Source organism: Mustela nigripes, chromosome 4 (assembly GCF_022355385.1).
Source record: "Mustela nigripes isolate SB6536 chromosome 4, MUSNIG.SB6536, whole genome shotgun sequence".
NCBI lineage: Eukaryota > Metazoa > Chordata > Mammalia > Carnivora > Mustelidae > Mustela > Mustela nigripes.
The window spans coordinates 93,489,586-93,515,120 of NC_081560.1; the positions used below are offsets into that span (position 1 = coordinate 93,489,586).

General features: G+C 54.7%; 1 protein-coding gene across 2 annotated transcripts in view; it reads left to right on the plus strand.

The window, feature by feature from the left end:
- The window catches only part of ADCY1 (adenylate cyclase 1), a 92,006-nt gene that overhangs the window by 10,770 nt on the left and 55,701 nt on the right, over positions 1–25,535 (plus strand). For both annotated transcript variants that reach the window (XM_059397154.1, XM_059397153.1), the window contains exons 2-3: positions 4,598–4,747; positions 24,256–24,374. In XM_059397154.1, coding sequence (XP_059253137.1) covers positions 4,634–4,747; positions 24,256–24,374 — 233 coding nt within the window. In that variant the 5' untranslated portion in view covers positions 4,598–4,633. The remainder of the gene's footprint in view (positions 1–4,597; positions 4,748–24,255; positions 24,375–25,535) is intronic.

A 25,535-nucleotide genomic window follows, 5' to 3' on the forward strand; every position in this document is an offset into this window, starting at 1 on the left:
GATGGATAGATTGGTGCACGGATGGATGGATAGGTGGATGGATGGATGGATGATAGAATGGATGGATGGATGGATAGATAGATGGATGCATGGATGGATGGATGGATAGGTAGGTGGGTGGATGGATGGATGACTTGGATATATGGGTGGTTAGGTGAGTGGTTGGAAGTCTAGATGGATGGTATGGATGGATGGTTGCATGGATGGGACAGATGGATGGATGGAAGGAAGGATGATGTGGATAGGTGGGTGCATGGATAGGTGGATGGGTGGGTGGGTGGGAGGAGGACGGATGGGCGGGTGGGTGGGTGGATGCGTGGGTGTGTGGAGCTCTTCCTGGGGAGTCCTTCACAGCCCATCTAGGAAGGGTGGGAGTGCAGGCAAAATTGAGAGTCTTCTCTGTTGTATAGGCCTGCAGGGGGGCCGAGAGGGAGGGCCTGGGAAGGATAAGGACCTGCCCCCTCCCCCAGTGCTGATTACTGATCCAGGGCAGTAAGATCTGGTCCACACATGCACGTGTCTGCGTGCCATGTCCCCATGCCACTGGTGGCTCCCCCCAGGCTCAGCCTGCTCAAGAAGGCATGTCACTTCCCATGTCAGGCTACACCGAGGACTTGCCTCTGTGTGCCTCTGAGGGTCATGGGAAAGCTGGGGTCACTGTCCACCCTTCTGATCCCAGATGTGGGGACTGAAAAATGTCTCGCAGGGTCCCATCCAGATAGCCTGGAGCAGGTGGCAGTGCAGATCTCCCCTTATCAGCATCATGGCTGGGACTGGCCCCTCACTACCCGTGTCCCCTTAGTTATTCATTCAACAAACATCAGGGTGCCAGGTTCACGAGAGGTTCCATCCTAGGCTTAGGGGTCTGTCGGCAGGCCCGACAGGCCAAGACCCTCTCAAGGGGCAGAAAGGGGGCTGGGAAGGTGGTAGGTGAGTGAACCTTCGTGTGTTGGAAGCTGATAACAGCTGTTGCAAACAACAAAAGGAAGGAGTACAGAGCTGGCTCCCGGGAAGCGCTGTGATACACAAGGGCTCAGAGTCTGCTGCTCTGAGAAGGTCACGTCTGAGCTGAGCCCCTGGAGTCTGAGCATGAACCAGCATGGTGGCAAGAGGGCCCCTGCCCAAGGAGAGGCTCTGAGCAAGGCAGACCAGGCCAGGAGCACATGAGGAGGACAGGAGGGCTAGGGCCCACGGTGCTAGAAGCCAGGTGTGTGGGACAGGTGCATGGAGGCCAGGTGTGTGGGGCGGGAACATGAGGGCCAGGTACGTGGGGCTGCAGTGTGTGCACTGGCCTCTTCAGCCTGGGGCTGGCCCCACTTAAGCGCTGGTGTGTCTGTGGAGTGGATGCTGGTGGGAGTGGCAAGGACCAGTTCTTGGCCTGAAGTCATGGGGTCATGTGGCTACATGCCATGGACTCTGGAGGTGTTGGCTGGGCCGTGCTTCCCGGGACCTCCTCTCCTCCCACACTCCTCGCCAGAGGAGTGCTGAGCTACCAAGGCAGGAGCTCAGTGCATAAAGGACGAAGAGGGGCCTGGTGTTCCCGGGGGCAGCATCCCAGGGTGTGACCTGGTGTCCTGAGTCAGGTGTGGGGTCGAGAGCAGTGCGGGTCGTAGCCCTCACGTGGCTGGGGAGCAATGAGGAGGGGCTGGGCCTGGCAGCCCTGAGACCCCCAGAGTTAACAGCTGGAACAGGTGGGGGCCCAAGGGGGTCTAGGTTTCCTCAGAGAGGAGGGAGTCTGGCAAGAGACGAGGGGTGTCTTAGGGCGCGGACCTCCAAAGGCCGAGCTTGGGTTCCCCTTGGCCTGTTTTGCCCGTGACAGTCTGTTTGGCTGCCAGTGTGAACCGACACCACGTCCGGGCCACACCTGCCAGCAGGTGACTCTGGGCACGGTTCCCTGTGTTGTTACCCTCATCATGGCCAGTGGTGAAACCTCTCTGTGGCCCATTGGGCGGTGGCTGTGCCTGATCACGGGGGTAGGGGTGAGTGAGGGAGGAAGGGGAGGGCAAATGGGCAGCAGGCACTCAGCGACCAGCCACTGGGCCTCAGTTTCCCTGGGTGGGAGGAAAGGGAAGAAGTGATACGGGTGAGTGTGTGTAGAGAAGTGACCTGGTCTGCCCTCACTCTCCTGGCCACTTCTCCCTTGACCCCACGGTCTGCCCGGTGGCCTGTGTCCTATCTCTGCCCCACCTCCCTGGAGACACCACATTTCCGCACTCGCACTCCTGGTGGGCTGAGGACTTCGTCTCTGGAAAAGCCGTGTTTGCTGGCCAGGGAGGCAGGGCTGTTGGCGTCTGGCCCCGTGCGGCACTGTCCACGGTGCTGACCCCTCTGCGTGGAGGCTGGGGGCGCCTGGTCGGAGGGCATCTCAGGAAGGCTGGTGCTGGGTCCCAGAGGGTGTCCTGTGTCTCTCTGGTTCCCTTGCCTTCCAAAGGTTCCTTCGAGGCCGGGCGGGGGCACGCAGAGCCAGACCAATCACGTGTCGACCGGGAAGAGCCATGTGCTCTGTGCGGTGACGCAGGACTGTTTGGATGTTTGGAAAAGTGCCTGTGATGGTGCTTGCGGGCGTCTTAACCACGTGCAGCGTGTGTTTAAATATTGACTCTGCAGAGCTGCCCTCCATCCTTCCATGCGCTCCGGCGTCCTGCCGCCTGCGACAAGCGGCTTCGTGAACAGTGTGCACCGATGACCCATCCGCAGACAGAGCTGATGGCCTGAGGGGACACTACCCTGGTCACTGGGACACGGCATGGGCCCCGGGACGGCCATGCCAGCCCCCCGCCCCCACCACCCTGGGCCTACTGAGGGGCTAGTACAGGCATCGCAGAAGCAGTTCCCCCCAGCCTGGCACCTGCTTCAGGCGAGGAGTGCTCTCACGAGGGTGGAACAGCGGGTTTAGAGGGACACAGGAGGATGGCTGGGTCACACAGAGATGGTCAGATCATAGGGAGGGGAGCTGGTCACATGGGGGAGATGGGCTCACTGTGGTTATAGGACTCGGGCAACTCCTGGAGCATCACAGGGGCAGCAGTTTTCCGACTGTGCTGTGTGGGCCGGACGCTGTCCTGGTGGTACGTTCCTGCGTCCTTTGAGACATGAGCTCAGCAGGCATACGTGAGCCTGGGGTCCCTGGCGTGCTGGCAGACTCTTCTGTGTTTGGCGGGAGGACAGTTCTATGCGAGGCCCTGGGGATTTGTGTCCCTGGCTTTCTTTTGTCCTTGTTACCTTTTTGAACAGCTCTGCTGTTTGCAGCCGCGACCCTGTGTGTCCCTCCCAAGGGACATGTCACCGAGGCTTTCACGATCCCCAGTCCTCTGTGCCACTCTGCCTCCTGAGTCTGTGTCCCCCGCCTGCTCCCGGCTCCAGCCTCTGGCCTCACCAGGTGCTGCAGTTTCTCCATCCACGCGGCCTTGTGGTCTGCTCTCCCTTGTCCTGCTGCTTGTCCCGGGCAGGTCCCTCTGGCCAGAGACCGCTGCCCACCTGTTTCTGTGTTTGTTTTGTCCCACATAATTGTGTGCAAGTCACAGTGCCTGGTGGAGAGCAGCAGGGACACCCGGACCCTGCAGGAAGTGTGTGCGTCCCATCAAATGTCGAAATCCGTGCTCTTCACGGAGACTGAGGGCAGTGGCTTGTGCGATGCTCATACACATGGCAGCCCCTTGGGGAAGTGGGTGTGGAGCCTGGGTCAGTGCCATGGCCAGAGACTGGTGGGACAGACCCCAGAGGACGCTGGGTGGGGATGTGAGGTCTGATCCTCCCTGGGTCTGCCACGACCTGCGGCGTGGCCGTCGTGGGCTTCCGGGTGGTCCGCACTGGCCGAGAGTTAAGGTTGCTGGAAGCCGACATCCTGCTGGGCCGTCTTCCTGGTGCAGCAGGTGCGAGCCTCCGAGTCTGGGTTGTGGTCGGTGTCCCAGGCGGGTCTTGCTCACTGCCCCTTCCTTGACTCTCATCCTTGGAAGGGAGCAGGCGTCCGGGGATGTGGGCCGAGCAGGGGGCTCCGGACGCTGGGTTCCCTGGACGGTCACTTATCCCGACGGCTCCCTTCATGCTCCCGTGTGATGTGGTCCTTTCTTTCGCTTCCGATCTGCTTCCCTACACTTCCCCACTTGTGAGCATCGGATCTCTTCTGGCGTCATGTTTTCTCTGATGCTGTCCTGGGGCGGCTGTCACGTGCAGCCCAGCCCAGCGGCCTGAGCTCAGGCAGACGTCTGTCCCTCGCAGGCCTGGAGGCTGGACATGTGGAATCCCAGAGTGTCCTCTCTGGGTCCTCCCAGGCTCGTTCCTGCGTACACGGCTGTGTTGTGGTCCCTTCATGTTAGGAGGACACCAGTCACACGGGCCTCCCCAGTGACCTTGTTTTAACATAATGACCCCTTGGAAGACCTTATTTCCAAATGCAGCCACACTCTGGGGTGCTGGGGGGACGCTCCTCATGTGCTGTTCCGCTCTGGGACCGCAGTAAGCGGCCGTGCATGGTGGGTCCCGCCGGCACACCCGCCACCCTAGGCCGCACGGTCGTCACACAGGAGGCTCGGCGGAGGGTGTGGGAGCCACTGCCTAGCTAGCGCCCCACGTGCATGGTGCTCTTGTTCTCTTCCAGCTCGGTGCCAACGCCCTGCTCTTCCTCAGCGTGAACATGTACGGGGTATTTGTGCGAGTCCTGGCCGAACGCTCCCAAAGGAAAGCCTTCCTGCAGGCCCGGAACTGCATCGAGGACCGGCTCAGGCTGGAGGACGAGAACGAGAAGCAGGTCAGTGCGGTGGAGCTGTGGGCTGCAGGGACGCTGGGCATGGGGAGCGTGGGGAGGGGCAGAGGGATGGGGGAGGGAGCGGGGGGGGCATGGGGTGGGGGGAGGTGCATGGGGGGTAAGCAGGGAGTAGGGAGCACGGGTCAGGGAGGAGGGGAGTGGGGAGCACGGGGTGGGAAGCACAGGGTGGGGAGAGGGGCACGGGCTGGGGAGCATGAACCTGGGGGCACGGGGCTGGGTGGGGGGCGTGGAGGGTAGTGCGGGCCTGGGGTGCAGGGCAGGGAGGGGGTAGTGCGGGCCTGGGGTGCAGGGCAGGGAGGGGGTTGTGCGGGCCTGGAGTGCGGGGCAGGGAGCACAACGTGGGAGCACAGAACACAGGGTGAGGACCTAGGCTGGCCCCCTCGGCGAGTCTGAGGAGACCGGGCAGCTGCAGTGGGGGCCCCTAGATGTGGAGATGGAGGGTCTGCCATCCTGTGAGGCCCCCCCCCCCAGCCTCAGTTTCCCCATGGGTGAGACAAATGTGCTCAGGTGACGCTGTAGGACTAGGAGGTCAGGGAGCACCGCAGAGCTCGCTGTGGGGGTTGTTGCTCCAGGGCGGGAAGAGCTGTTTGAGAGTAGGGGCTTGGGGGGTGTTCTGCTTGTGGGGGCAGGTGTTGGGGTGGGATTCTGGTGGAATCAGCTTCTGCAGAGCTGGGAGGTGGGGATGATGAGGCAGGTCCTGGCTGGCCCTGGCGCAGGTGTGCCGAGCCCTGACCTGCTGGCCACAGTGACCCACTGGGAGGCAAAGCCTGCAGTGATCCTGAGGGTATCTCTGTGCTTGTGGTCGTCGTGGCAACCCTGCAGCAGCAGCTGGGCTGTTAAGCTGGGGCACACCTGCCCGGCTCCTACCATAGCCTTGCTGGGGCAGCAGGACCACCCCCAGTCGAAAGGATGAGTGGGACCACCCCCCACCACCCAGAGCCACTGTCAGCCGTGTGTCCCTGGACTTGTCCATGTCAGCAGTGTCTCCTGGTCCGCTGCTGTCCTGGGCCCCAAGGATGGTCTGGGAGCTCCAGTCAAGGCCTGTGACTGGGGGAGGGGGTTTCCCGGTTCTGCTTTATCGGAGTGTCGGTGGCCGAGCCTTGTGTCCGTGGGGGTGGCAGATGGGCTTGCTGGGTATGCACAAGCCCGCTGGGCTGTAGGTGCCGGGTGTGGAGTATGGGCTGCATGTTTAAACGCACACACGTGTGTTTATTTATAGACACTGTAACAATACCTAGTGTTGACAGCGAGGGTGTGTGATGGTGAGAAGCACACGGTGTGTGTGTGTGTTTCGGAGCGTGTGTGTATCAGTGGATGGACTTGACTGTGGGAGTTACATATTTGTGTGTACGTGTATGTGCACGCGTGTGATGTTCATGCGTGTGCTTGTGTTGTTGCACACATGCGGATCTGTGTGCATTTGCATGTGCCTGTACGTGTGTGTGTGTGGCATGCTGCAGATATACGTGTCTGTGTGTTTGGATCCACACGTGTGGGTTTGCATTCGTGTAGACTCTGGTTGCCGAGGTGTCTGTACACGTGTGTGTGTGCACGTGTGCGGACATGGGATCTGTGTGTGTGCATGTGTGGGTGTGCATATGTGTGCACATGTGTGTAAATATGTGCAAGGCATATACACATGTATATTATGTGACATTGATATAAGTGTGCACGTGTGTACATGCACGTGTGCAGGTGTGTGTGGACGTGTGTGCATATAAACGAGGACATGTGCGTGTGTGGGTGTGTGCACATAACTGTGCATAAGAGTGGAAGTGTGCATGCACGTGTGTTGCTGTGTGTCTAAGCATGTGCGTGTGCATGCACACACACACGTGTGTGTGGTTGTGAGTCCTCGGGGGCTGTGCCCCGAGCATTTCTGCTGCCGGCATTACTCCCACCAACGGAGAGACTCTTTACCAGTTCTGAGACGCTCGATTGTGGTGGTGTCATCCCCCCTTCAGCGCCTCCCCGACGTCCTGGAAGAAGCCCCATTTGGGGCCACCCCCGTGTGTTTCTGAATCTCCCTTTGCTGTCCCTCCTGGCTTCTGTCTCCTATGCGCTTCCTTTCCAGTGTCTTTGCTTGCTGGGTGTGTGTCTGTTTTCAACTCTTCTCTTACGTGGGCTGCCTGTCCCCCTGACTGCGTAAGGTTATGGCCCTAAGGCATCTCCTGGGGCTGCGTGCGCCTCCGAACTTGGGCTTGGCCACGTCTGATGCCCCGGCGATGGCTGCAGTGTGGACCACACCTGCGTGCACGGACTCCCAGCCTCTGCCCAGCACGCGCCCCAGCCCCGGGAGTCAGAGGTCACACGTGCTCCTGCCGTCATGGGGTGGCAGTGTGGGCCCAGCACATGTGCTCTGTGTGTGCTGTTGCACGTGGGCTCCGAGCAGCTTCGCCCAGCAGAGCCCCCGGTCGTGCCGGGGCTCTGGGCTGCGGTTCTTACGCAGGAAGTCTGCTCCACGGTGAGCGTCCACCAGTCCCGCCAGCCCGGGCAGTGCTCCGTGTCCTCCAGGTTTGGTCTTTGAGCATCTTTTCCCACGTCGTCGTCACGCTGGCATCTGGATAATGATATTTTCGGCCTTTTCCACTGATGGACCCACCGGTGCTTCAGCTGTAGCTCGAGGCGGCTGCTCCGTCTTCCGCGTGTGCGTGCGTGTGACTGTGCTCTTGGCAGCGACATTTAGCCCCACGTGTTAGAAACGTTATCCGCACGAGCATCGTGGCTCATGGAGGCTGGGCATACCCTCGGTTATGTTGCTGAGGGAGCAAATAGGATGTCGCTTCTTCCCCTGGGTCTGGTGGGTATTTTCCAAATCACGCCTGCTCTGTTTTATCTCTGCGTTACCCCCAATGGCGCCTGCCAGTCCGGGGGTGGGGAGCGGATGCAGGCCCCATGGTCGGGTTCTGGGGTGTGGACTGGCGATGCCCGCCCCACACTGCTAGGACCGTGCCTCCCGGCCCCTGGGTCACGCAGACGGCTGCTTGTCCACGTGCTTTTGTGCTTCTCCGTGGCGAGTGCGTTTGCATCCCTCCCAGTCCGTGCTCTCGCTGTCCCTGTGGCTGCGAACGAGCCGCTCACTGTGGAGAGGCTGGGCTTCTTCAGGAGGGATCCCCGTGTCCCCAGCTCTGTTTCTGTGGCCTCGCTTTGCTGTGTGTAAGAATGCACTTGTTCCTAGTTCCAGACCTATCTGTTATTTCTCTTGGTGATTTCATCGGGTGTTTCGGGAACAGGAGGGTGAGTGCTGACGGGTCCCTTCCGTGTGTCCCTGGCCATCTCAAGACTAGGTGAGTCAGGACCGTGACCTGCATGCCTTAACTGTTGGAGCCTGGGGCTTGGGTCTGTCACACGGTGGTGGCTCCCTGGGTAGCTCCGTCCCCTCTCCTCAGGGTCGCTCCCTGCTCCTGGCTGGCCCGGCTGATTTCAGCTCCCAAAGCCCAGTCTCTGGGATGGCTCAGACAGGCTTGGCCCCTCTTGGGGGCTTCAGGTACCTGCAGGCACCTGGTGCCTCACTCCACCTGGGGACGGCCCAGCAAGCAGGCCAGGGCAGCAGGAGGTGGCCGTGGCGGCTGTGGGCTACAGGTGAGGGACATGCAACCGTACAGCCTGCTCAGAGTCAGTGCATGTTTTCACATTGTGACTCAATTAGCAAAGAACCCAATTTCATAGCCGCTTTTAGGGCCTTTTCTAGACCCTGGGCCGGAAAGCGGCACACTGGTGATGTGTGAGGGGATATTAGCTGATGCACCCAGATTCCAGGAGGGGTTGCTGGGGCTACACCCCAATTCTGAGGAAGGGTTCAGAGGATATGCCCCAGTTCTGGGGGAGGATTCCTGGGGGGACGTACCTGATTCTGGGACAGGGTCCTGGGGGCAGGCTTTGGTTCTGGGAGGGGGTGCCGGCTGGGATGTCCCGCTCTGGAATGACCACTGTGTGGGGGCAGTTGAGCCCACTGGCTTCTGCAGGCGGCAGCAGATGCTGGGGCGGGGGGTGTCTAGGAACGGGGTCTTGGGTGACATGAGCCGGGAGTGTGCATGGTGCATGGTGGTCACGGGGGGCCTTCACGTGTGGCCTCAGCTGTGAGGACCCGGGAGACAAGGGAAGGGGCAGGGAGGTGTGTGCACATGGCCGCGTGCAGGATCTCCGATGGGTCCTCGCAGGAAGGAAGAGGGTTCAGGCCGAGGTGAGGACATGGAGCAGGGGCGGGCGCTATGAGTGTGCACTGAGCAAGGCCAGGGCGGCTTCCCGGAGCAGGACACGCAGCGCGTCAGAGCGCGACCAGGTGCTCCCTCCTCCCCAGGGCTGTGTCTGCAGGACTGACCTGGCTTGGGTGACCGCGGGCTTGCAGGAGGGGAGGGAGGGGAGAGCAGGGCCTGCGCTGAGGTGCAAACCCCGGGCGTTAGAACCCGTCTGTCCCAGCGGTGGGTCTGGACACCGTGGGACGCACGGCTCTGCTCCCGAATCAGGCTGGACGGCTCTCGTCTATGATTTGCAGATCTGATGCCAACACGTTCTCCACGTCGGTCTGTTCTGCTTTGGGGCAGGTAGGGTGTTTGGTGCCCCCTAGGAGGAGCTGCTAGTCGCTCCCCTTCCCCCACATTGTCATTTAGAACTAACAGCCTTGTGTCTGGGAGACAGATCTTGAGGACGGTACAGCTGGTTTGCTTGCAGGACTTGAGTGAGTGTTCCTGCCTTGCCGGCAGAGCTGCAGGGTCTGGGCGAGGGTGGGCAGGTTTGTCTGCTGCACCGGACGCCTACTCTACTTCTAGAAGTGTCTCTGCCATACATTGAGAAGCTCCCTGAGTTGCCAGTGTCCCCAAGGCTGACTTCTCTGGGAGGGACTTGGTGTGTGGAGACCATCCCTCCCACAAATCAGTGTGGACATGGGCCGCTATGGCCCCTGCATGGGGTTGTGGCCGAGCACGGGGGTGGGGGGGTGTGATCCAGAATGTTCTTGCCGCCCGAGTTCACACCCCAATGCTTCTGTGCTGTGGTCTGGGGCTGGCTCAGAGTTTCTGACTCTGGAGTGACAGAGTAGCCGTGGCAGCGCGGGCACAGCAGAGGCCCAGTGTCCCCAGACAAGCCACGTCCCCCGTTCCCAGCCCCGATGTCCTGAACCACGCTAGGCTCGGCTTATGGATGCCCAAGGTCACACCCTCCCAGAGGACCTGCAGGGTCTTTTCACAGGGGTCTTTCACTTTCAGAACAAAAATGTCCAACATTGCATCTTTGAAACAGAAAAGCCTTAGAGCAACCAATTGGGAAGAAAGAACAGGTACCCAGAGGTCTCGGGGATGGGCAACGTGGCTGCAGACAGAGCCGGGCTAAAAACAGATACGAGGGAAACACTCAGGAGGCGTCGGCACCAGAATATTTGAGAACTTAGACAAGAGGCACCAATTCCCACAAGGCGTCCACTCCTGAAACTGATCTGAGGAGCAGACGAAGGGTTTGGAAAGCCCATGACCGCCGACTTGGTGCTCACGGTCACCTCTGGGTCGGGGGTTCCCCCGCGAGCCACGTGGGCATCCAGGGAGGACGCCCTCCCTGCCCCCATTGTCCTGGGGACGTGTGTGCAGGGTAATCCTCCAGAGTCGCCAACAAGCACACACGGGCAGTGGCCCCTGCTCCCAGGGCGCTGCCTCCTGGTGCTGAGCGGAGAGCGGGTTTTGTCTGGACTTCTTGGCACACTGAGATGCCGTGTATGGAGCTCTGTGGGGGCTGCAATGACCAGGTTGTTGTCCCCACAGTTGCCCGGACTCCATGGAAGCAGAGCTGAGGCCACAGCGCCCAGCCCTATGCCCCTGCAGCACCCCGGGCTCAGGCCGGTACCGGCCCTTCTGACTTGTGCCGTGGGGCGCAGCCGGCACGGGATGCCCTCCATCCCTCCTCCCGCACGGAGCCAGCTCTGGAGAGCAGGGCCTGCCCAGCGTCCCTTCGACCATGCATGCGGGGTGCTTGCAGTGGGTGGTCCCTCAGGAACAGGGGGTCCTCTCACCTTCCCCTGGGACACTTCATTTCTGCCTGCACACGAGGCAGGTGCCTCCCGCTGGGTTCTAAAAGCCCCTCACATGGTCTTTTCTCAGGGCTCGGGCACAGAGACCCATGTTGCTTTCTCTTCCTCTCAGGATGCTAGTCTTGTCAGACTAGGATCCCACCCTTTGGCCTCTTTAAACCTTAGTTGCCTCCTGAAAGCCCCTTCTGCAAATCACGTTGGGGATTAGGACTTCAACCCAGGACTGCTGAAGGGACACCCTTCAGTCCATGGCACCTGCCAAGTTCACGCAGAAGCCACGTGCGTGGTGGGAAGGTGAGGAGAGGCTGGCCTTACGTCCTGGCTGGGTCATGGTCAAGAGGCCCCCTGGTGCCCGGGGCTGAGTGGGCCCCGGCCTCGGGGTTCCCTACGTGGCCTCTTTCCTGGGTGCCACGGGAAATAGAACTGAGCAGTTGGAGGTGGAGAAGCAGGCCTGGGCCGATGGAGGAGGCCTCCACATCTGGGCTTGTGGGGTCATAAGTTCAAGAGCTGAAGCAGTTACGGGATTCCCCTGTGGGCTGTCATCCACAGCTCCACACATCTGAATGCATGGCCCATGGCAGGCTCTGGAGACACTGGGCTGCTGGGAGGCTGATGCCAGCCTTCACTTGGCAAGACTTGATGTAGCTGTGCGTGGGACACAGGTCCTGCCAGTCTCCACAGGGTGAGCCATGGGGAGGATGTGGGGGCATCCATGGGATGTATAGTGTGGAGAAGGAGCAGGGCATCATTTGGCTGGGGGCACTGAAGGATGTGTAGGAGTTTTCCAGGTAGAGGCTGGGAAATGGGTGTTCAGGCAGCCAGATTGGGGGGGTCACCAGTGTTGTATATGACATAGGGCAGCAGGTGGTGGCTGCAGCTCTGTGTTCCTTTGGCTTGGAGGGGGTCATGATGGGGCTAGAATGGCTGCCCTGTTGAGACCGCTTGGGGGTCTCAGCATGTTCCTGGCCCCGCACTGGGGTCTAACCTTGAGCTCCGAGGCTGTCACAGCTGGAGAGCATGGGGATGGGGTGAGAGGCCTCTGAAGGTCACCCCAGACCTCCCCTGACACTCCCCCCGCCGCCCCCAGCCAGGACGCCTGTCTGACAAGACCCCGACACGAGCTCAGCCTCACGTCCCGGGCACAGGGGCTTCCCCTCCCTGGGCCCTCCTGTTCTTCAGACACTGACCAGTCGTGATTCCAGAACACAGTCTGGCCGTTTACAAAGCCCATTCCCGGTTTGTCATTGTAACAAAGAAAATGGGCGTGTTTGATCGCCCCCTATGTGAGGACCCGTGTCGGGGATCTGGGATGGGTTTTCCAGGGGGCCTGTCAATTCCTGGAGCCCTCAAGAACTGCAGTTGCTACTTATTTTTTAAATTAAGAAGAAATAAGCCTTATTGATCTATAGTTTACACACTGTCAAATTCAGTTTAAAGGCCAAAACTACTGCCTGAGTTTCTCATATTTATGGTCATCCTCACAATGATCTAACTGTGGAATGTTTTCGTCGTCTGGGAAGAGACTCGTGCCATGTGGCAGTGACTCCCCACTGCCCTCCCAGACTGGGCCACACCCTGGTCATGCTGTGTTTCTGTGGACTTTCTCGTTCTGGGCTCTCTGTAGGAACAGGGTCATGTGGTGCGTGTGTGGCCTCTGGCCTGTGGCTTCCCTCCCTGAGCACGGGGTCTGGGGACGTGTCCACATTGCAGCCTGTGAGCCAGAGCTGCATGGACGTCCGGTCGTCCCCACTCGGTGCCTGTCCCCGGCAGGGCTCCCATGAACACGCCCGTGTGAGTGTCGGGTGACAGCGGTTTTCGTTTCCCTCCGGTGGATGGCCCAGAGTGGAGTCGCGGGCCACCTGGGGACTGGCGAGCGTTTCGCACGTGGCTTTACCGTTTCCGTTCCCACCAGCAAGGTGTGAGGGTTTTCTCCACACTTGGATTCGTCGTTTTCCCTCAATGGAGCCTTCTAGTTGGCGCTCATTACAGGTGCATGTGGGGCTGTGAGCCTCAACACAGAGGCATCCCTTGTCCCCTCCATCTCGCTTCCCCAGCAGCAGGGGACGGAGCAGGGGTGGCCAAGACACAGAGCATGCCCGCGCCGTGTGGACCCCCATGCCTCCTCCCCGCTGCCAGCTTGGAGCTGTTGTCCGTGTCTGTAAACGTGTCGTCTCAGAAGTGGACCCGCGTGGAGTCCTGCTGCATGCAGACTCTCAGGGTTAGCATCTTCCACAGTCTGCCGAGGGTAGATCAGGTTCTTGCTGTCCGCGGCTCACCCCCTTTGCTTGCCAGCCATGTTCCGTGGCATGGATTGCCCTCCGTTGGCCTGACTGCTCACCTGCTGGAGGACATCTTGGAGGTTTCCAGTTTGCGGCGATCGTGAGCAAAGTTGCTGTGAACCTTCCCACAGTTTTTTGTGTGAATTCAAGTCTTCAGTGCTCTGGTGTGAACGTCTGGGAGTACAGTTGCTGGGCCGTGTGGTGGTCGCGTGTTCAGTTCACTGAGAAATTGTGAAGCTGTTTTCCAAAACGTTTGGATGAGGCTTCACTCCCAACACCAAAGCATGAGGGATCCCGTTTCTCTACACCCCCGCCAGTGGAGGCTGGTGTCACCAGTGGCTGTTGAAACACTTCTGATAGGTGTGCACCGAAGCATCAGAGCGACTTGAATTTGCATTTCCCTGGTGGCCGTGGCACTGAACATCTTTTCATGGGGTTATTTACTGTCTCTGTGTCTTCTTTGGAGAAATGTCTTTTGATGTCCTTTGCCCATTTTCTAACTGGATCAATCGATGTATCATCTGTCTGTCTGTCTATGATCTACCTATTTGTCTACCTATTATCTATATGTCTGTCTATCATATGTATCATCTGTCTTTCTACAGTCATCATCATGTAGCACTCATTATGGAGTGGAGAGGGTTCTTTATGTATTATAGATTCTAGTTCTTTGGCCTGTATGTGGTTTGCAAACGTTTCCTCCCGGTCAGTAGCTTGTGTTTTCATCCTCTTAACGAGGTCTTTTGCAGAGCAAATGGTTTTGATTTTGATGAAGTTGGAATTGTCAGTTTGCCCTCTTATGAATCCTGCTTTTGGTGTCAAGTCTAAAACTCTGTGGCTCTAGATCCCAAAGATTTCTCTTACAAGTTTTCTAAAAGTTTTATAGTTTATGTTGAAATATATACTCTGAGTTAATGTTTGCATCATGTGTGAAGTTTACATCCAGGCTCTTTTTTTTTTTTTTTTTTTTTGTCTGTGGGTGTCCAGGTGCTCCAATGCCATCTGTTGAAAACGCTGTATGTCCTCCATTGCCAGTTTTATTGAGATATGATGGACATAAAACATCATCGAGGTTTAAAGCATGCTGCATGATGATTTGGAATATGTATGTGTTGGGAGGTGATCACCACAATAAACTTAGCTAGCCTCCTTCAGCTCACATAGTTATACCCCGCCCCCCGATGGGACCATTTAAGATCGACTCTTCCAGGTTTTCAGTATGGTTAGCTACAATCACATGCTGTACATCACATCTCCATAACTGACTTATTTTATAATTGGAAGTTCAGACCTTTTGATCCCCACCACGTCCATTTTCCCTCCCACCCCCTGAACCTCCGGGAACCACCAATCTCTTCTTTGTATCTGTGAGTTCAGTTTTTAAAGATTCTGCATATAAGGGAGACTCTACTATATTTGTCTTTCTTTGTCTTACTCCGTTTTGTGTAATACCCCATAGGTCCATCCATGTTGTCACAAATGACAGAATTGCCTTCTTTTTTACAACTGAATACTAGTCCATTGTAGGTATGTCCCATACTTGTTTTCATCCAACCAGGGACACTTAGGTTGTTTCCATGTCTGGGCTGTTGCAGGTAATGCTGGGTTGTATCATAGTTCTGTCTGCCTCCACTGAATTGCTTTTGTACCTTTGTCAAAAATCCATCAGGTGCCTTTGTGTGAGTCTTTCCAAGGCCTGTGCTCTGTCCCATTGTGTGTTTGTCCCCTGTGTGTTTCTCCTTCCACACAGTCTTGGTGATTTTGGCAATATAATTTCAAAATCAAGTAGAGTGATTCCTCCCACTTTGTTGTTCTGTTTCAAAATGATTTCAGCTATTATTGTTTCTTTGCTTTTCTGTATAAGTTTTAGAATAAATATGGCTTTTGTCTACTAAAATCTTTGCAGGGATTTTGATAGGACTTGTGATAAGCCTGTCTATCAATTTGGGGAATATTGACATCTTTACCATGTTGAGTCTCCCAGTCCATGGACATAGTATGTCTCCCCATTTATTTGGATCTTCTTCAGGTTCTTTAACCATTGTTTTGTAGTTCTCAGCATGCAAGTTCTATACGTGTTTTGATATATTTACCCCTATCAATTCCATTTTTTGAGTAATTGCCAATGATAAATTGTATTTTTGGTATCAGTGTCCATGTGGTCATTCTTAGTGTATAGAAATATAGCTGATTTTTGTATGTTGATCTTGTATCCTGCAACCTTCTGAGCTTTTGTTTCTGTTTTTGTTTTTCGATATTGTTTTGTTTTAGCATGGTTGTGCAGAGTCCTTCATATTTCTTACATGGATCGTCATATTATCTGCAAATATTTAGAGTATTATTTCTTTCTTTCCAGTATGTGTGCCTTTCATTTCCTTTTTTTACCTTATTTCACTGGCTGTACTTTCCAATGCTATATGTTGAATAAAGGTGGGAAAAGCAGACATCCTTGGCTTACTCCTGGTTTCAAAAAAAAAAAAAGTTTAGTGTTTCAACATTAAGTGTGATATAATTTGTAGGCTTTTTTCTGGGTGCTCTTTATTAGGATGAAGAAGTTACCCCCTCTTTCTATTTTTCTGAGGATTTCATTAGGAATTGATGTTAAATTTTGTCAAGTTCTTTTTCTGAATCAATTGTTGTGTGATTAAAAAAACCTTTTTATTTAAATATATGTTATACTTACAGTGTAATTACAATGTGCAACAATGTTACATTAGTTTCAGGTGTAGAACATAGTGACTTGACAAGTTTCTAGTTATGCTAGCTATGCTCACAAGTGTAGATATGTGTTTTTTATTCTCTATCCTCTTGATATGGTGTAACATTGATTGATATTTCCATATTGAACTCGCATTGTATCCCCTGATTAAACCCGGGTCAGGTGTATTGCTGATACACTAATATTGTGTTAAGGGTGTTTTCATCCGTATTCTTCAGGGATATTGGTCTGTAGTTTTCTTTTTATTTTGATCCAATTTTAGTGTTAGATAATATTAACTTTATATAATGAATTGGGTTGTGTTCTCTTGGCGTAATGTATCATATTCAGTAAAACCATCTGGATCTACAGATTTTTTAAATTAAGAATTCAGTTTACTTAATAGATTACAGAGCTATTCAAATATTTTGTTTATAGTATTTCTTTCTTCTTTTTTTTTTTCTCTCTCACCTTGACCGCTTTTGATGTTTTTTGTAGTTTTAGAGGAAAACAAAGTGCACCCTGACCTCCCTCTCAGAGAGAAGCCTCAGTCTGGCTTTAGAGCCCAAATAAGATCCCCCTTGGCCGCTGGCAGAGCAGGTTCCGAATCACAGTCCCTGGGGACGCAGGATCTTTTGCTTGTACCCAAAGCCATGGCAGTGGTGGCTGTCTGGGCAGCTCCAGACCACCAGAGAGGTTCCAAGCAGCAATCGCACACTGAGATTTTTCTGCCGGCCTGGGCTGGGAGTGCCTGGTCTTTCTGGGTCTAAGAGCGCCCTGCTTGTGCGCACCTCTTTCAGGGAAGGCTGTGGGTCGTGCCCGGGTCTCAGGCTCTGAGAACAGGGCGCAGGTCCGAAAGCACCAGGCTGCGCACACCTCTCTTGGGGGAGAGTTTGGTGCATGTGTCTTAGGCTCTGAAACAATGGCGCGTATCAAAGGGCGCCAGCTGGGCCTTTGTACCTCTCTCAGGGGAGGATGAGGGATGCGTGCATCTCAGGCTCTATAGCAGGGCTCGCGTGTTCTGCCATCTGGCATGGCTCCCATCCCCTCACAGGAGCCGGACCCCACGCGTTCTTGGGCACCCTGGTGGCTTAGGGACCAAGACCTGGTTTCTCTGCTGCACTCTCTCTGGCTCAGCACCAGGGGAGGCTGTCCTGGGACCAGGGACTTATGCCCCTGTCCCTAGCTGCCCCATTCCCACAGCCCCCCCCCCCACGATCCTTTGCTCTTTTGGAGTGCTTTCAACCAGTCTCCAAGTTAATGCTGGTCCCCAGATGCAGGTCACTCTCGCTCTCGGTGACTTTTCCAACCAGTCGCCTCTGGTGGCTCCCTCCCCCTTTTGTTTATCTTCCAGTATCAGTCCCAAGTTCCCACTCTGCTTTACCTGCCCACCGGCGTCTTCTGCCCCGTAGAGATCCAAACGTGTATAATTCTGATCTCAGGCTGATTTCATGGGTGATCGGAGTTCTTTGGTAGGTAATCAGCTCACTTTAGGGTACAGGTTGGAAAGGCGCCTCCTCCTACTTCCCTGCCATCTTGTCCCACTCCTATAGTATTTATTTCTTATTGGATGAGTTTTAGTGGGTTATGCTTTTTGAGAAGTTTGTCCATTTCTTTGAAATTGTCAGATTTGTGTGAAGAGTTGCTACTATTCCCTTTAACCTTTTGCTGTCTGTAGGGTCTGTAGTGATAGAATTTTTTCCTGATTTTGTGTATTTGTGTTGCATCTGTCTCTCTTTCTCTCTCACTGGTTTTGTTAGAGGTTTGTATATATATTTTTTATTTTTATTTTTTTATTATTTTTTAGAGGTTTGTATATTTTATTGATATATTTAAAATATCACATTTTTGTTTCATTGATTTTGGGTTTTTTTCCTCTTTTCAGTTTCACTGATTTCTTCTTTTGTTTACTATTCCTGTTTTCTTTAGATGGAAACTTAGATTATTTATTTGATAATTTTCTCTTTTTTAATGCAAGCCTATAGTCTCCTAAATTTCCCATTCGGAGCTGCATGCCACAGATACTAGTGTGTTGTATTTTCACTTTCATTCAGTTCTGTGTATTTTTAAAAGTTTCTTTTGGGATATCCTTTTGGCTCCTGGATTGCTTAGAATTATTTTGTTTAATTTCTCAATATTTGGGTTTTTTCTTTTGTTTTCTGCTATTGGTTTCTAGTTGGAGTCCATGAGTTTCCAAGGCCATACTCTATTATTTGATTTCTTCTAAATAGGCTAAAGTTTTTGTCATGATCCAGGCAGGAAATGGCTTGTTCTGGTGTGTGTTCTGGGATGCTTGAAAAGGATGTGTATTCTGCACTTCTGTTGATTATATACTGTTGTATGGTGGTCCTCCTGAGTGCTTTTGTATTATTGGTGGTCTCTGTCCAGCTTTTATATCGCTTTATTTCTCTCAGAAGCCCTCAGCTAACATTGCAGATTTGTCTCTTTCTTCTTTTGGTCCTATCAGGTTTTGGTTCACGTATTTCATAGCTATGCTGTTTGGTGCATGCATATTTAGGATTGCTGTGTTTGGGTAGACTGTATTTTATCATGTGTAATGTCCCTATCTGACTTACAGGATTTTCCCTTGAAGTCTAGTTTATCTGATAATAATACAGACTCTTCTTTTATCTTCTGATTAATGTTTGCGTGATATTTTTTTCCCATCCTTTTCCGTTGAGCCCAACTATTTTATGTGTGAGTTTCCTGGCAACCCTATAGAGTTGGGTCATGCTTTCTTAATCTGGTCTGCCAGTGTCTGCCTTCTGTGTGTTTAGAACATTTATTTTTCACGAGATTATTATGTTAGAGGAGAAGTGTTCCATTTTATGTTTTGTTTTCTGTTTTCTTCTCTGTTTCTTTTCCCTGTTTTCCTGTGAGTTACTTGAATATTTTTTTTAGAATTCAGTTTTGATTTATCGTCGTGTCCTTGAGCGTGTGTCTTCCTCAGTGCGGCTCGAGGTTTTACACTATGCGCATAACATCACATTCTACTGTTGTTGCCATCTTACCAGTTAGAGTAAAGTGCAGAAACTCCACCTTCCTGTCCTTCAACCTCATCTGTGAGAAACCATCTTAAGTCTTTCTTCTGCACACATTTAGAGCCACATCAGGTGGTGGTATAATTCTTCCTTCAACCAGCACATAAAGGAGAACAGAAATATATTGTAATCATGCATATTTTTGCTCATACCGTGTTATTTCTTCCTCCCTGATTCCCAGAGATGCTTCCTGTTCTTCTTTTCTTTCTGTTTGAAGGACTTCCTTCAGCCATTCTTTTGGGCAGGTCTGCTGGTGACAAATCCTCATAGCTTCCCTTGTCTGAGCTCGTCTTGATTTCTTTCATTCCTGAAGGGCTCTGGGTGGACTGTTCTTTTCTCTCAGCACTGGAGAAACATGCTCTTTTCTCTCAGTACTGGAAAAACATGCTACTTTCTCATGGCTTCTATGATTTCTGATGAGAAATCTGCTTTAATTCAAACTACCTTTCCTCTGAGGGAGAGGCATTGTTACTCTCTCGTTGCTATGAAGGCTACTCTGTTGCTCTGTTGTCTTCTTTTTCTTTTTCTTTCTTTCTTTTTTTTTTTTTAAGATTTATTTATTTGACAGACAGAGATCACAAGTAGGCAGAGAGGCAGGCAGAGAGAGAGAGAGAGAGGAGGAGGTAGGCTCCCTGCTGAGCAGAGAGCCTGATGCGATGCAGGGCTCGATCCCAGGATCCTGAGATGATGACCTGAGCCGAAGGCAGAGGCTTTAACCCACTGAGCTACCCAGGTGCCCCTGGTGTCTTATTTTTCTGATGTTTGGTTATGTTGTGTCCTGGTATGGACTTCTTTGGTTTGTCTCTATTGGGGTCTTCCCAGTTTCCCAAGTGTGGAGGTTTATGTCTTTGGTCAACTTTGTGGACTTTTCATCCATTATTTCTCTGAATATTTTTACAGCCATTTTCTTTCTTATCTTCGGTGATTTCATTGACATGAATGTTGGATCTTCTATTATAGTCCCATGGGTCACTGTGTTTTTGGGATTTTTTCTCCCAGGCTTTCTCCTAGGCTTTCCTCTCTTTTCTGCCACCTGTCGAGCTTTTTATTTCATTATTTTTTTGGGTTCTAAAATTTCCATTTGATTCTCTTTTGTATCTTCTATCTCTTTGCTGGAGTCCCCCCCCCCCCCTTTTTCAAATGTGTTTGTGGCTGCTCATCGAGTTACTCTTGCAATAGTCACTTTAAAGGCTTGTTAATTACTCTGATTATTGTGTTTGTCTGGGTGTCGCTGCCTGTTGATTATCTTTATTCATTTGCTGAGACCATTCTGGTTCTGAGATGCGGAGAGGTTTTCAATAGGAACCAGGACTTTTGGGGTATAAGGAGTGAGACTCTGGGTCCTGTCTGGACCTTCTGTTTTGGGCTGGTTTTCTGTGACTCCTTCATTTGGCAGGGGAAGGGGACACCACTTGCAGGTGCGGTGGAGAGTCTGTGCTCTACACCGGGCCTCTGCTGGGGCTCGTGGTGGTTCCTCCTTACTGCCACGCTGGAGGGGGGTCTGGCTCCTGCCTGGGAGGGAAGAGCAGAAGAGCCCTTGTTCTCCCCTGACTTGAGCAGCAGGCTGTGTGTGCTACTATCCAGAAAGGCCGGGCTGCTGGTGCCCTGGTGTGCGTGCTGCCTCCTCCCAGTGGAGGAGTGTGGTGATGTGCAGGAGTTTCAGTGGTTTGTCTGGAGTGGGACAGTTATCTAGAGTTTTCCTCTCAGGAGGCTGCCCCTCTCCTGGCCTTTCAGCCAGAGAGAGCTGGGTTTAAGGGGAGGCACCAGCTTGGTGCCTGCTGGTGTTTCTGGGTATTTCTGGGCTGCCCTGTCTCCAGCTCCCAATCTGGGAGACAAGGTGAACAGATTGCCTATGGTCTCACCTCTGGGCTGCTCCTCTGTCCCCACATCTGTGCCTCCTTCCCTCTGCCTTCCAGAGTCTTCTTGTGACTTTCACATGTAACACCTTGGACTTGAGTACACGTAGCGGGAGGAGGAAGACAACGTCTCCCAGAAGCAGAGTCCTCCAAGCTGTGACTCAAATATCGAATTTTTTTAAGGAACCGTACATTTATTTTAAGCTTCATTTTGATAGTCAGGGTCAGTGTCGTCAGGTTCACAGGATGCTGGGGTGCTTTGTATGATCAACAGATACTTTGTAGGTCCATCTTCATAAACCTGCCCTTTGGATATCTGGCTTTGTATTTTATTGTGCCGATTAGAAGGCATCCGTGTTGTGCCCCCTGATGCCGTGTTCGCAGTGCTCACTGCTGCCTGGGGTTTAGGGCTAGTTCGAGATTGGGTGTGGATTGCAGGTAATGTCTTTATGATGTCAGAGAATGACTCTGTCCCAGGTTTTGCTGTTTTTAATCGGGGATGGGCGCTTGATCTTGCCAGATGGCGCTTTGCTCCCTATGGGAACGTGGCGTGCCTTTACTCCCGGTTGTGTGTGCTGGGTTTAGGTACCGTCCCTAATCTTGTGCACGGAGCTGATGCTGAGCCTCTGGCCAGAAGGACAGCCTGCCCTTAGGAATTTCATATGACAAAGGCTTATGCAGGCAAGCGTGCTCTTTCTCCCTCATATACAGGTTCCCCGGAGTCCCTTTATGGTTGATGTGGCAGAGCTGATCCGTGTGACCCTGACAACCCAGTCTCCATCTGTTAACTGGTCTGCCATTGTCAGTGTGTGTCCCCTCATCCTCGTGAATCAAGATGGTGGGTAGAGAGCCAGACATCGTGACTGTATTCCCAGCAACAGAGGGAGAAAAGGAAGAACAGGCTCTCTTTAAGGAACATTCCAGTAGTTCTCACATCACCTTTCAGACTCCATCTCATGGGCCACCTCTAGCTATGTGGGGAGCCTGGACCATGAAGTGTTTATTTTAGGTCACCAAGCCCCAGATGAGAGGAAGGGGATAGACGATTGTGCTAGAGGTGGAGAAGGAATCTGAGGACAGCGGCCAGCGCTGCCTTCGCCTCTCTCCTAGCCCCTGACGCCACTGCCCAGCATGTTGCCCTCCCTTTGGCCCAGTATGCCTTTTCAGGCCCTCCTTCCCTCCTGGCGCAGCCCTTGGTCTGTAGCTGTCTCTGTTTCCCTGTCCTAACTCCAGATCGTGGAGTGAGGACAGCTGGGGTGGTGCACAGACCAAGTCCCAGAGCTGTGTCCTCAGCCGGATCCCCGGAGAGAGAGCGGTTCCAGAGCGTTAGGAGAATGGGGTGTGTGTGTGATACACGCGGGGGAAGCAGCCTCCCTTGTTAAATCTGATACACCATTTTTATAGGAGCTGATGAGGGATTTCAGTGCCAAACCCAGGACAGTGGGACTCGGAGGTTTGGCAGGCACGATGGGGCGTGGGGCCTCGCGGTACCGTGACCCCTTCTCAGACAACACCTGCCTGTCTCCTCGTCTCATGGGATGGAATTCAGATAGCGCAGGACTGACCCAAAAAGGCAGAGCTGGGATGCGAGGCCAGGCTGCCGTCCTTTTCCCCAGGGACCCTCCATGCAGGGCACTCCCTCAGGGGGTAGGTGCTACCCCCCGAGCCCCTAAACATGGCTCGGTGGCGTAGGCTACCCGGGGTGTGGAGCCCCGTGACACAGGGTCCTTCCCAGGAAAGAGCGTGAAGCTGTGTGTTCTTTGGGCCCTTCGTGGCCGACCTTCTGTAAGGTCCAGCTCTGCCTGTGTCCCCGCCTTGTGCCTCACAGCATTTCCAGAAGCTTCCAAGTATGTGCGCGTTGCTAATGCTGCTCTGGGCCTCTCGTGGTAGCACGTGTGAGCCCTGCCGCGCCTCTGGGCACGGCCAGCCACCCGCAGACTGTCTCAGTCTTCACCCCCAGGCCTCCCGGCTAAGGGGGGGCTTGTCGTCCACCTGCCAGACCCCAGTCACCCACCAGCTCCCATAAACTCTGTAGAGGCTTTTTAACCACCAGGGCTGTCCTCACACGCTCAGCCTGGACTCCATGTGCTCGGCCAGGACCTGAGGCCTCTCCCCACAGCTGACGTGATATCCAGAGTGGCCATAGGCCATTGCACCATTGTGAGGTCCCTCTGCATCGGAGTCTGTCCCTTTGGCAGCCGTGCGGGTGGACCTCGGGGTACAGCCAGGCCTCACTCCGGGCACAGGCTCTGGGCCCGAGACCAGGGCCGGCCTCCCCGACCCATGCTCGGCTCCAGCCACATCTCGCGGGGCTGGGCCCAACTTTCCCCCTTGGCAGCTTATGTGGAAACACGGTCCCTGTGGAAACTTCTCAAGTGTGTGGGGTATGTTGTCGCAGGCCCATCAAGGGCTCTGTGGAATCCAGAGCCCGCACACCCCGCCCCAGGCCTCCGTGGCCATTTCCCAGAGGACTGCTGGGCTCTGGGTGACTGTTGTCGCTGCCACCGCTCCCACCGTCCTCCTGAGGTCGTCGCAGGGGATTGTGGCTGTTCCGGGCAGAGATGTGGCCTCACGGAATGGATCTGTGGTCCTGCAGGGTCACTGGCTGCGTACGCTGGGCTGGCGGATGACAGGTGCCTGAGGGCTCTGCTGGAGTTCCTCTGGGAACGGAACCGGCTGCCGATGAGGGCCTGGGGCCAGAGCAGAGCTGGGCTGGAGGGATGAAGTGAGGGAGGAAGGGAGGGGCTCCTCTTGCCCTGTCTCTGCCTGTGTTTGCTGTTCTAAGCTGGCTGTCCTCCCTAATTCTACGGGGGATCGCAATGCCGGTTTTTCTCCCTTTGCTTTCGGAAGCAGGGTGGGAAGGGGCGTGAGAGGGACCGAGGGAGGGGCCTCTGATGCAGGTGCGGCGGCTGGTCAAGGGCCGGTGGGGTTGAGGTCAGGCAAGGATCCCTGGGAGGAAGAGAGGCAGAGTCTGCATGAGGAAACCGGGTCCTCAGAAGAATGATGGAGTCTCCGGGGCAGCCGTGCTCCTCTGGAAAAGCCTAGATGTTTATTCCACTCTCTGCAGGGGAAGAAAATCTGACCCCCATAGAGAACGAAGAAACGAGAAGACAAGACCAGGGGGAAACGCAGTGTTGTCTGTCTGTCTCTGTGAGATCATGGGGGCCTGTCGGTCCTGGGGAATGGGTGTTTGCAGCCCATCTTGAGGTCCATCTCAGCGCCGTGTTGGGCAGTGGGGTGGCGAGTGAGGCCGGGCCATCCTGTGTTTCCTGCCTGTCAGCCCTGCACGGGGCAGCTGGGGCACACGGGTCGGGGAGGCAATGGAGGAGGGTTGCCACGGTGGCCTGGGCGCTCTGGTGGAGATGCGGGCCCCTTCCCAGTTCTCTGGGAGCGAGTCACCGGGGAATGAGAGGCCAGGCCTGGGCAACCCGCCAGGGCTCGGGGGCCAGGCAGGGATCTGCAAGACCAGACCGCGCACTGGTGCATGGTGGGAGGTGTCTGGGCCCTCATGCAGGCAGCTCCCCGGTGCCGACCTTGGGGTGATTGAGGACTGGTGGGGAGGCCTCCGCTGTGTCACACGGGTCTGTCTCTCCTGTCCAGGAGCGGCTGCTTATGAGTCTTCTGCCTCGGAATGTTGCCATGGAGATGAAGGAGGACTTCCTGAAGCCCCCCGAGAGGATTTTCCACAAGATCTACATCCAGCGGCATGACAATGTGAGGTAGGGCTGATGCCGGCTGGCGGTGGTGGGCCTCGGGCAGCTCCACTGAAGGAGGTGTGGGGGGAGGAGGAGGAGGAGGCGATTGCAGGGACGGGCGTTGATGGAGAGGGTGAGGGCAAGGGGATGGTGGGAACTGAGGGAAGCAGAGGTGATGGATACAGGCTGCTGAGAGAGGTAGAGAAGGTGACGGAGGCAGGAGGCGATGGTGGGGGGTGGGGGAAGGAGGTGAGGGGTAAGCGTGGGGGTGCGGGTGATGGCAGAGGTGGGAGCCATGGGCCGGTAGGGGTGGAGGGTCCCCCGTTTGAGGGGAAGAGGGGCTGGGTGTGGGTCAGGAGGCCCAGGTGAGCACCTGCCGGCCGGGAAGCAGGTCCCACGGAGGGTGGGCCAGGAGAACACTTGGCTGACAGTGTCACAGCCGCTCTGTCCCCCTACTCCTCACTTCCTGTTTCCTGCGTGGGCTCGAGAGTGGAGAGGGTTGGCACTCTGGCCCTGAGCTGGTTTGGGTGGTGGAATTTGAGCGGACTTGGCCCACATTGGAGTGATAGCTGAGCGTTCTTCTGCTCGGCGCCGGGGCCTGGGGTAGACCTCCTCTTGCCCATGCTCTGTCTCTCCCGGCGGCCCCGGAAGGTAGGGATTGTTCCCATTTTACAGGTGAGGAAACGGCCTTGCCCCAGACACACTCTGGTGTTTGTGTGCTTGTCTTTCGAGACCCAACTAAAAATAACTGTGCTCCATTCCATCGTGCCTTCCCCGGGAGAGCACTTACACTAGCTAAGTGTGGCACCTTACTTAGGTGTTACTCAGGCAGGCGCTGGTGGCTGCCACATGGCCCTGCAGACACCACAGAGTAAAACCCTCCTGGTTGTGTTGAGTGCTGTGGACTGAGTCTCCAAAGGCGCTGACATTCACCTAGACTTCCCCTTCATTCCCTTTCTCTCCATGGTGGGTAAGGACAGGGCACAGTGACCCAGCCCCCTGCTGAGACAAGACCACCGGAACAATCCAGGGAGGGCCTGAGGGCGGGGCATAGAGCATCTGCACACAGCAGGGAAGGCATAAGACGTCAAGAGCCTCCTGGGGTGGCAGGTGGGGGGGTGAGTCTGGTGCTCAGTGCCCATGTGCCTTTCTCTCCCTTTTTTCTGGCCTACAACAACAAACCCC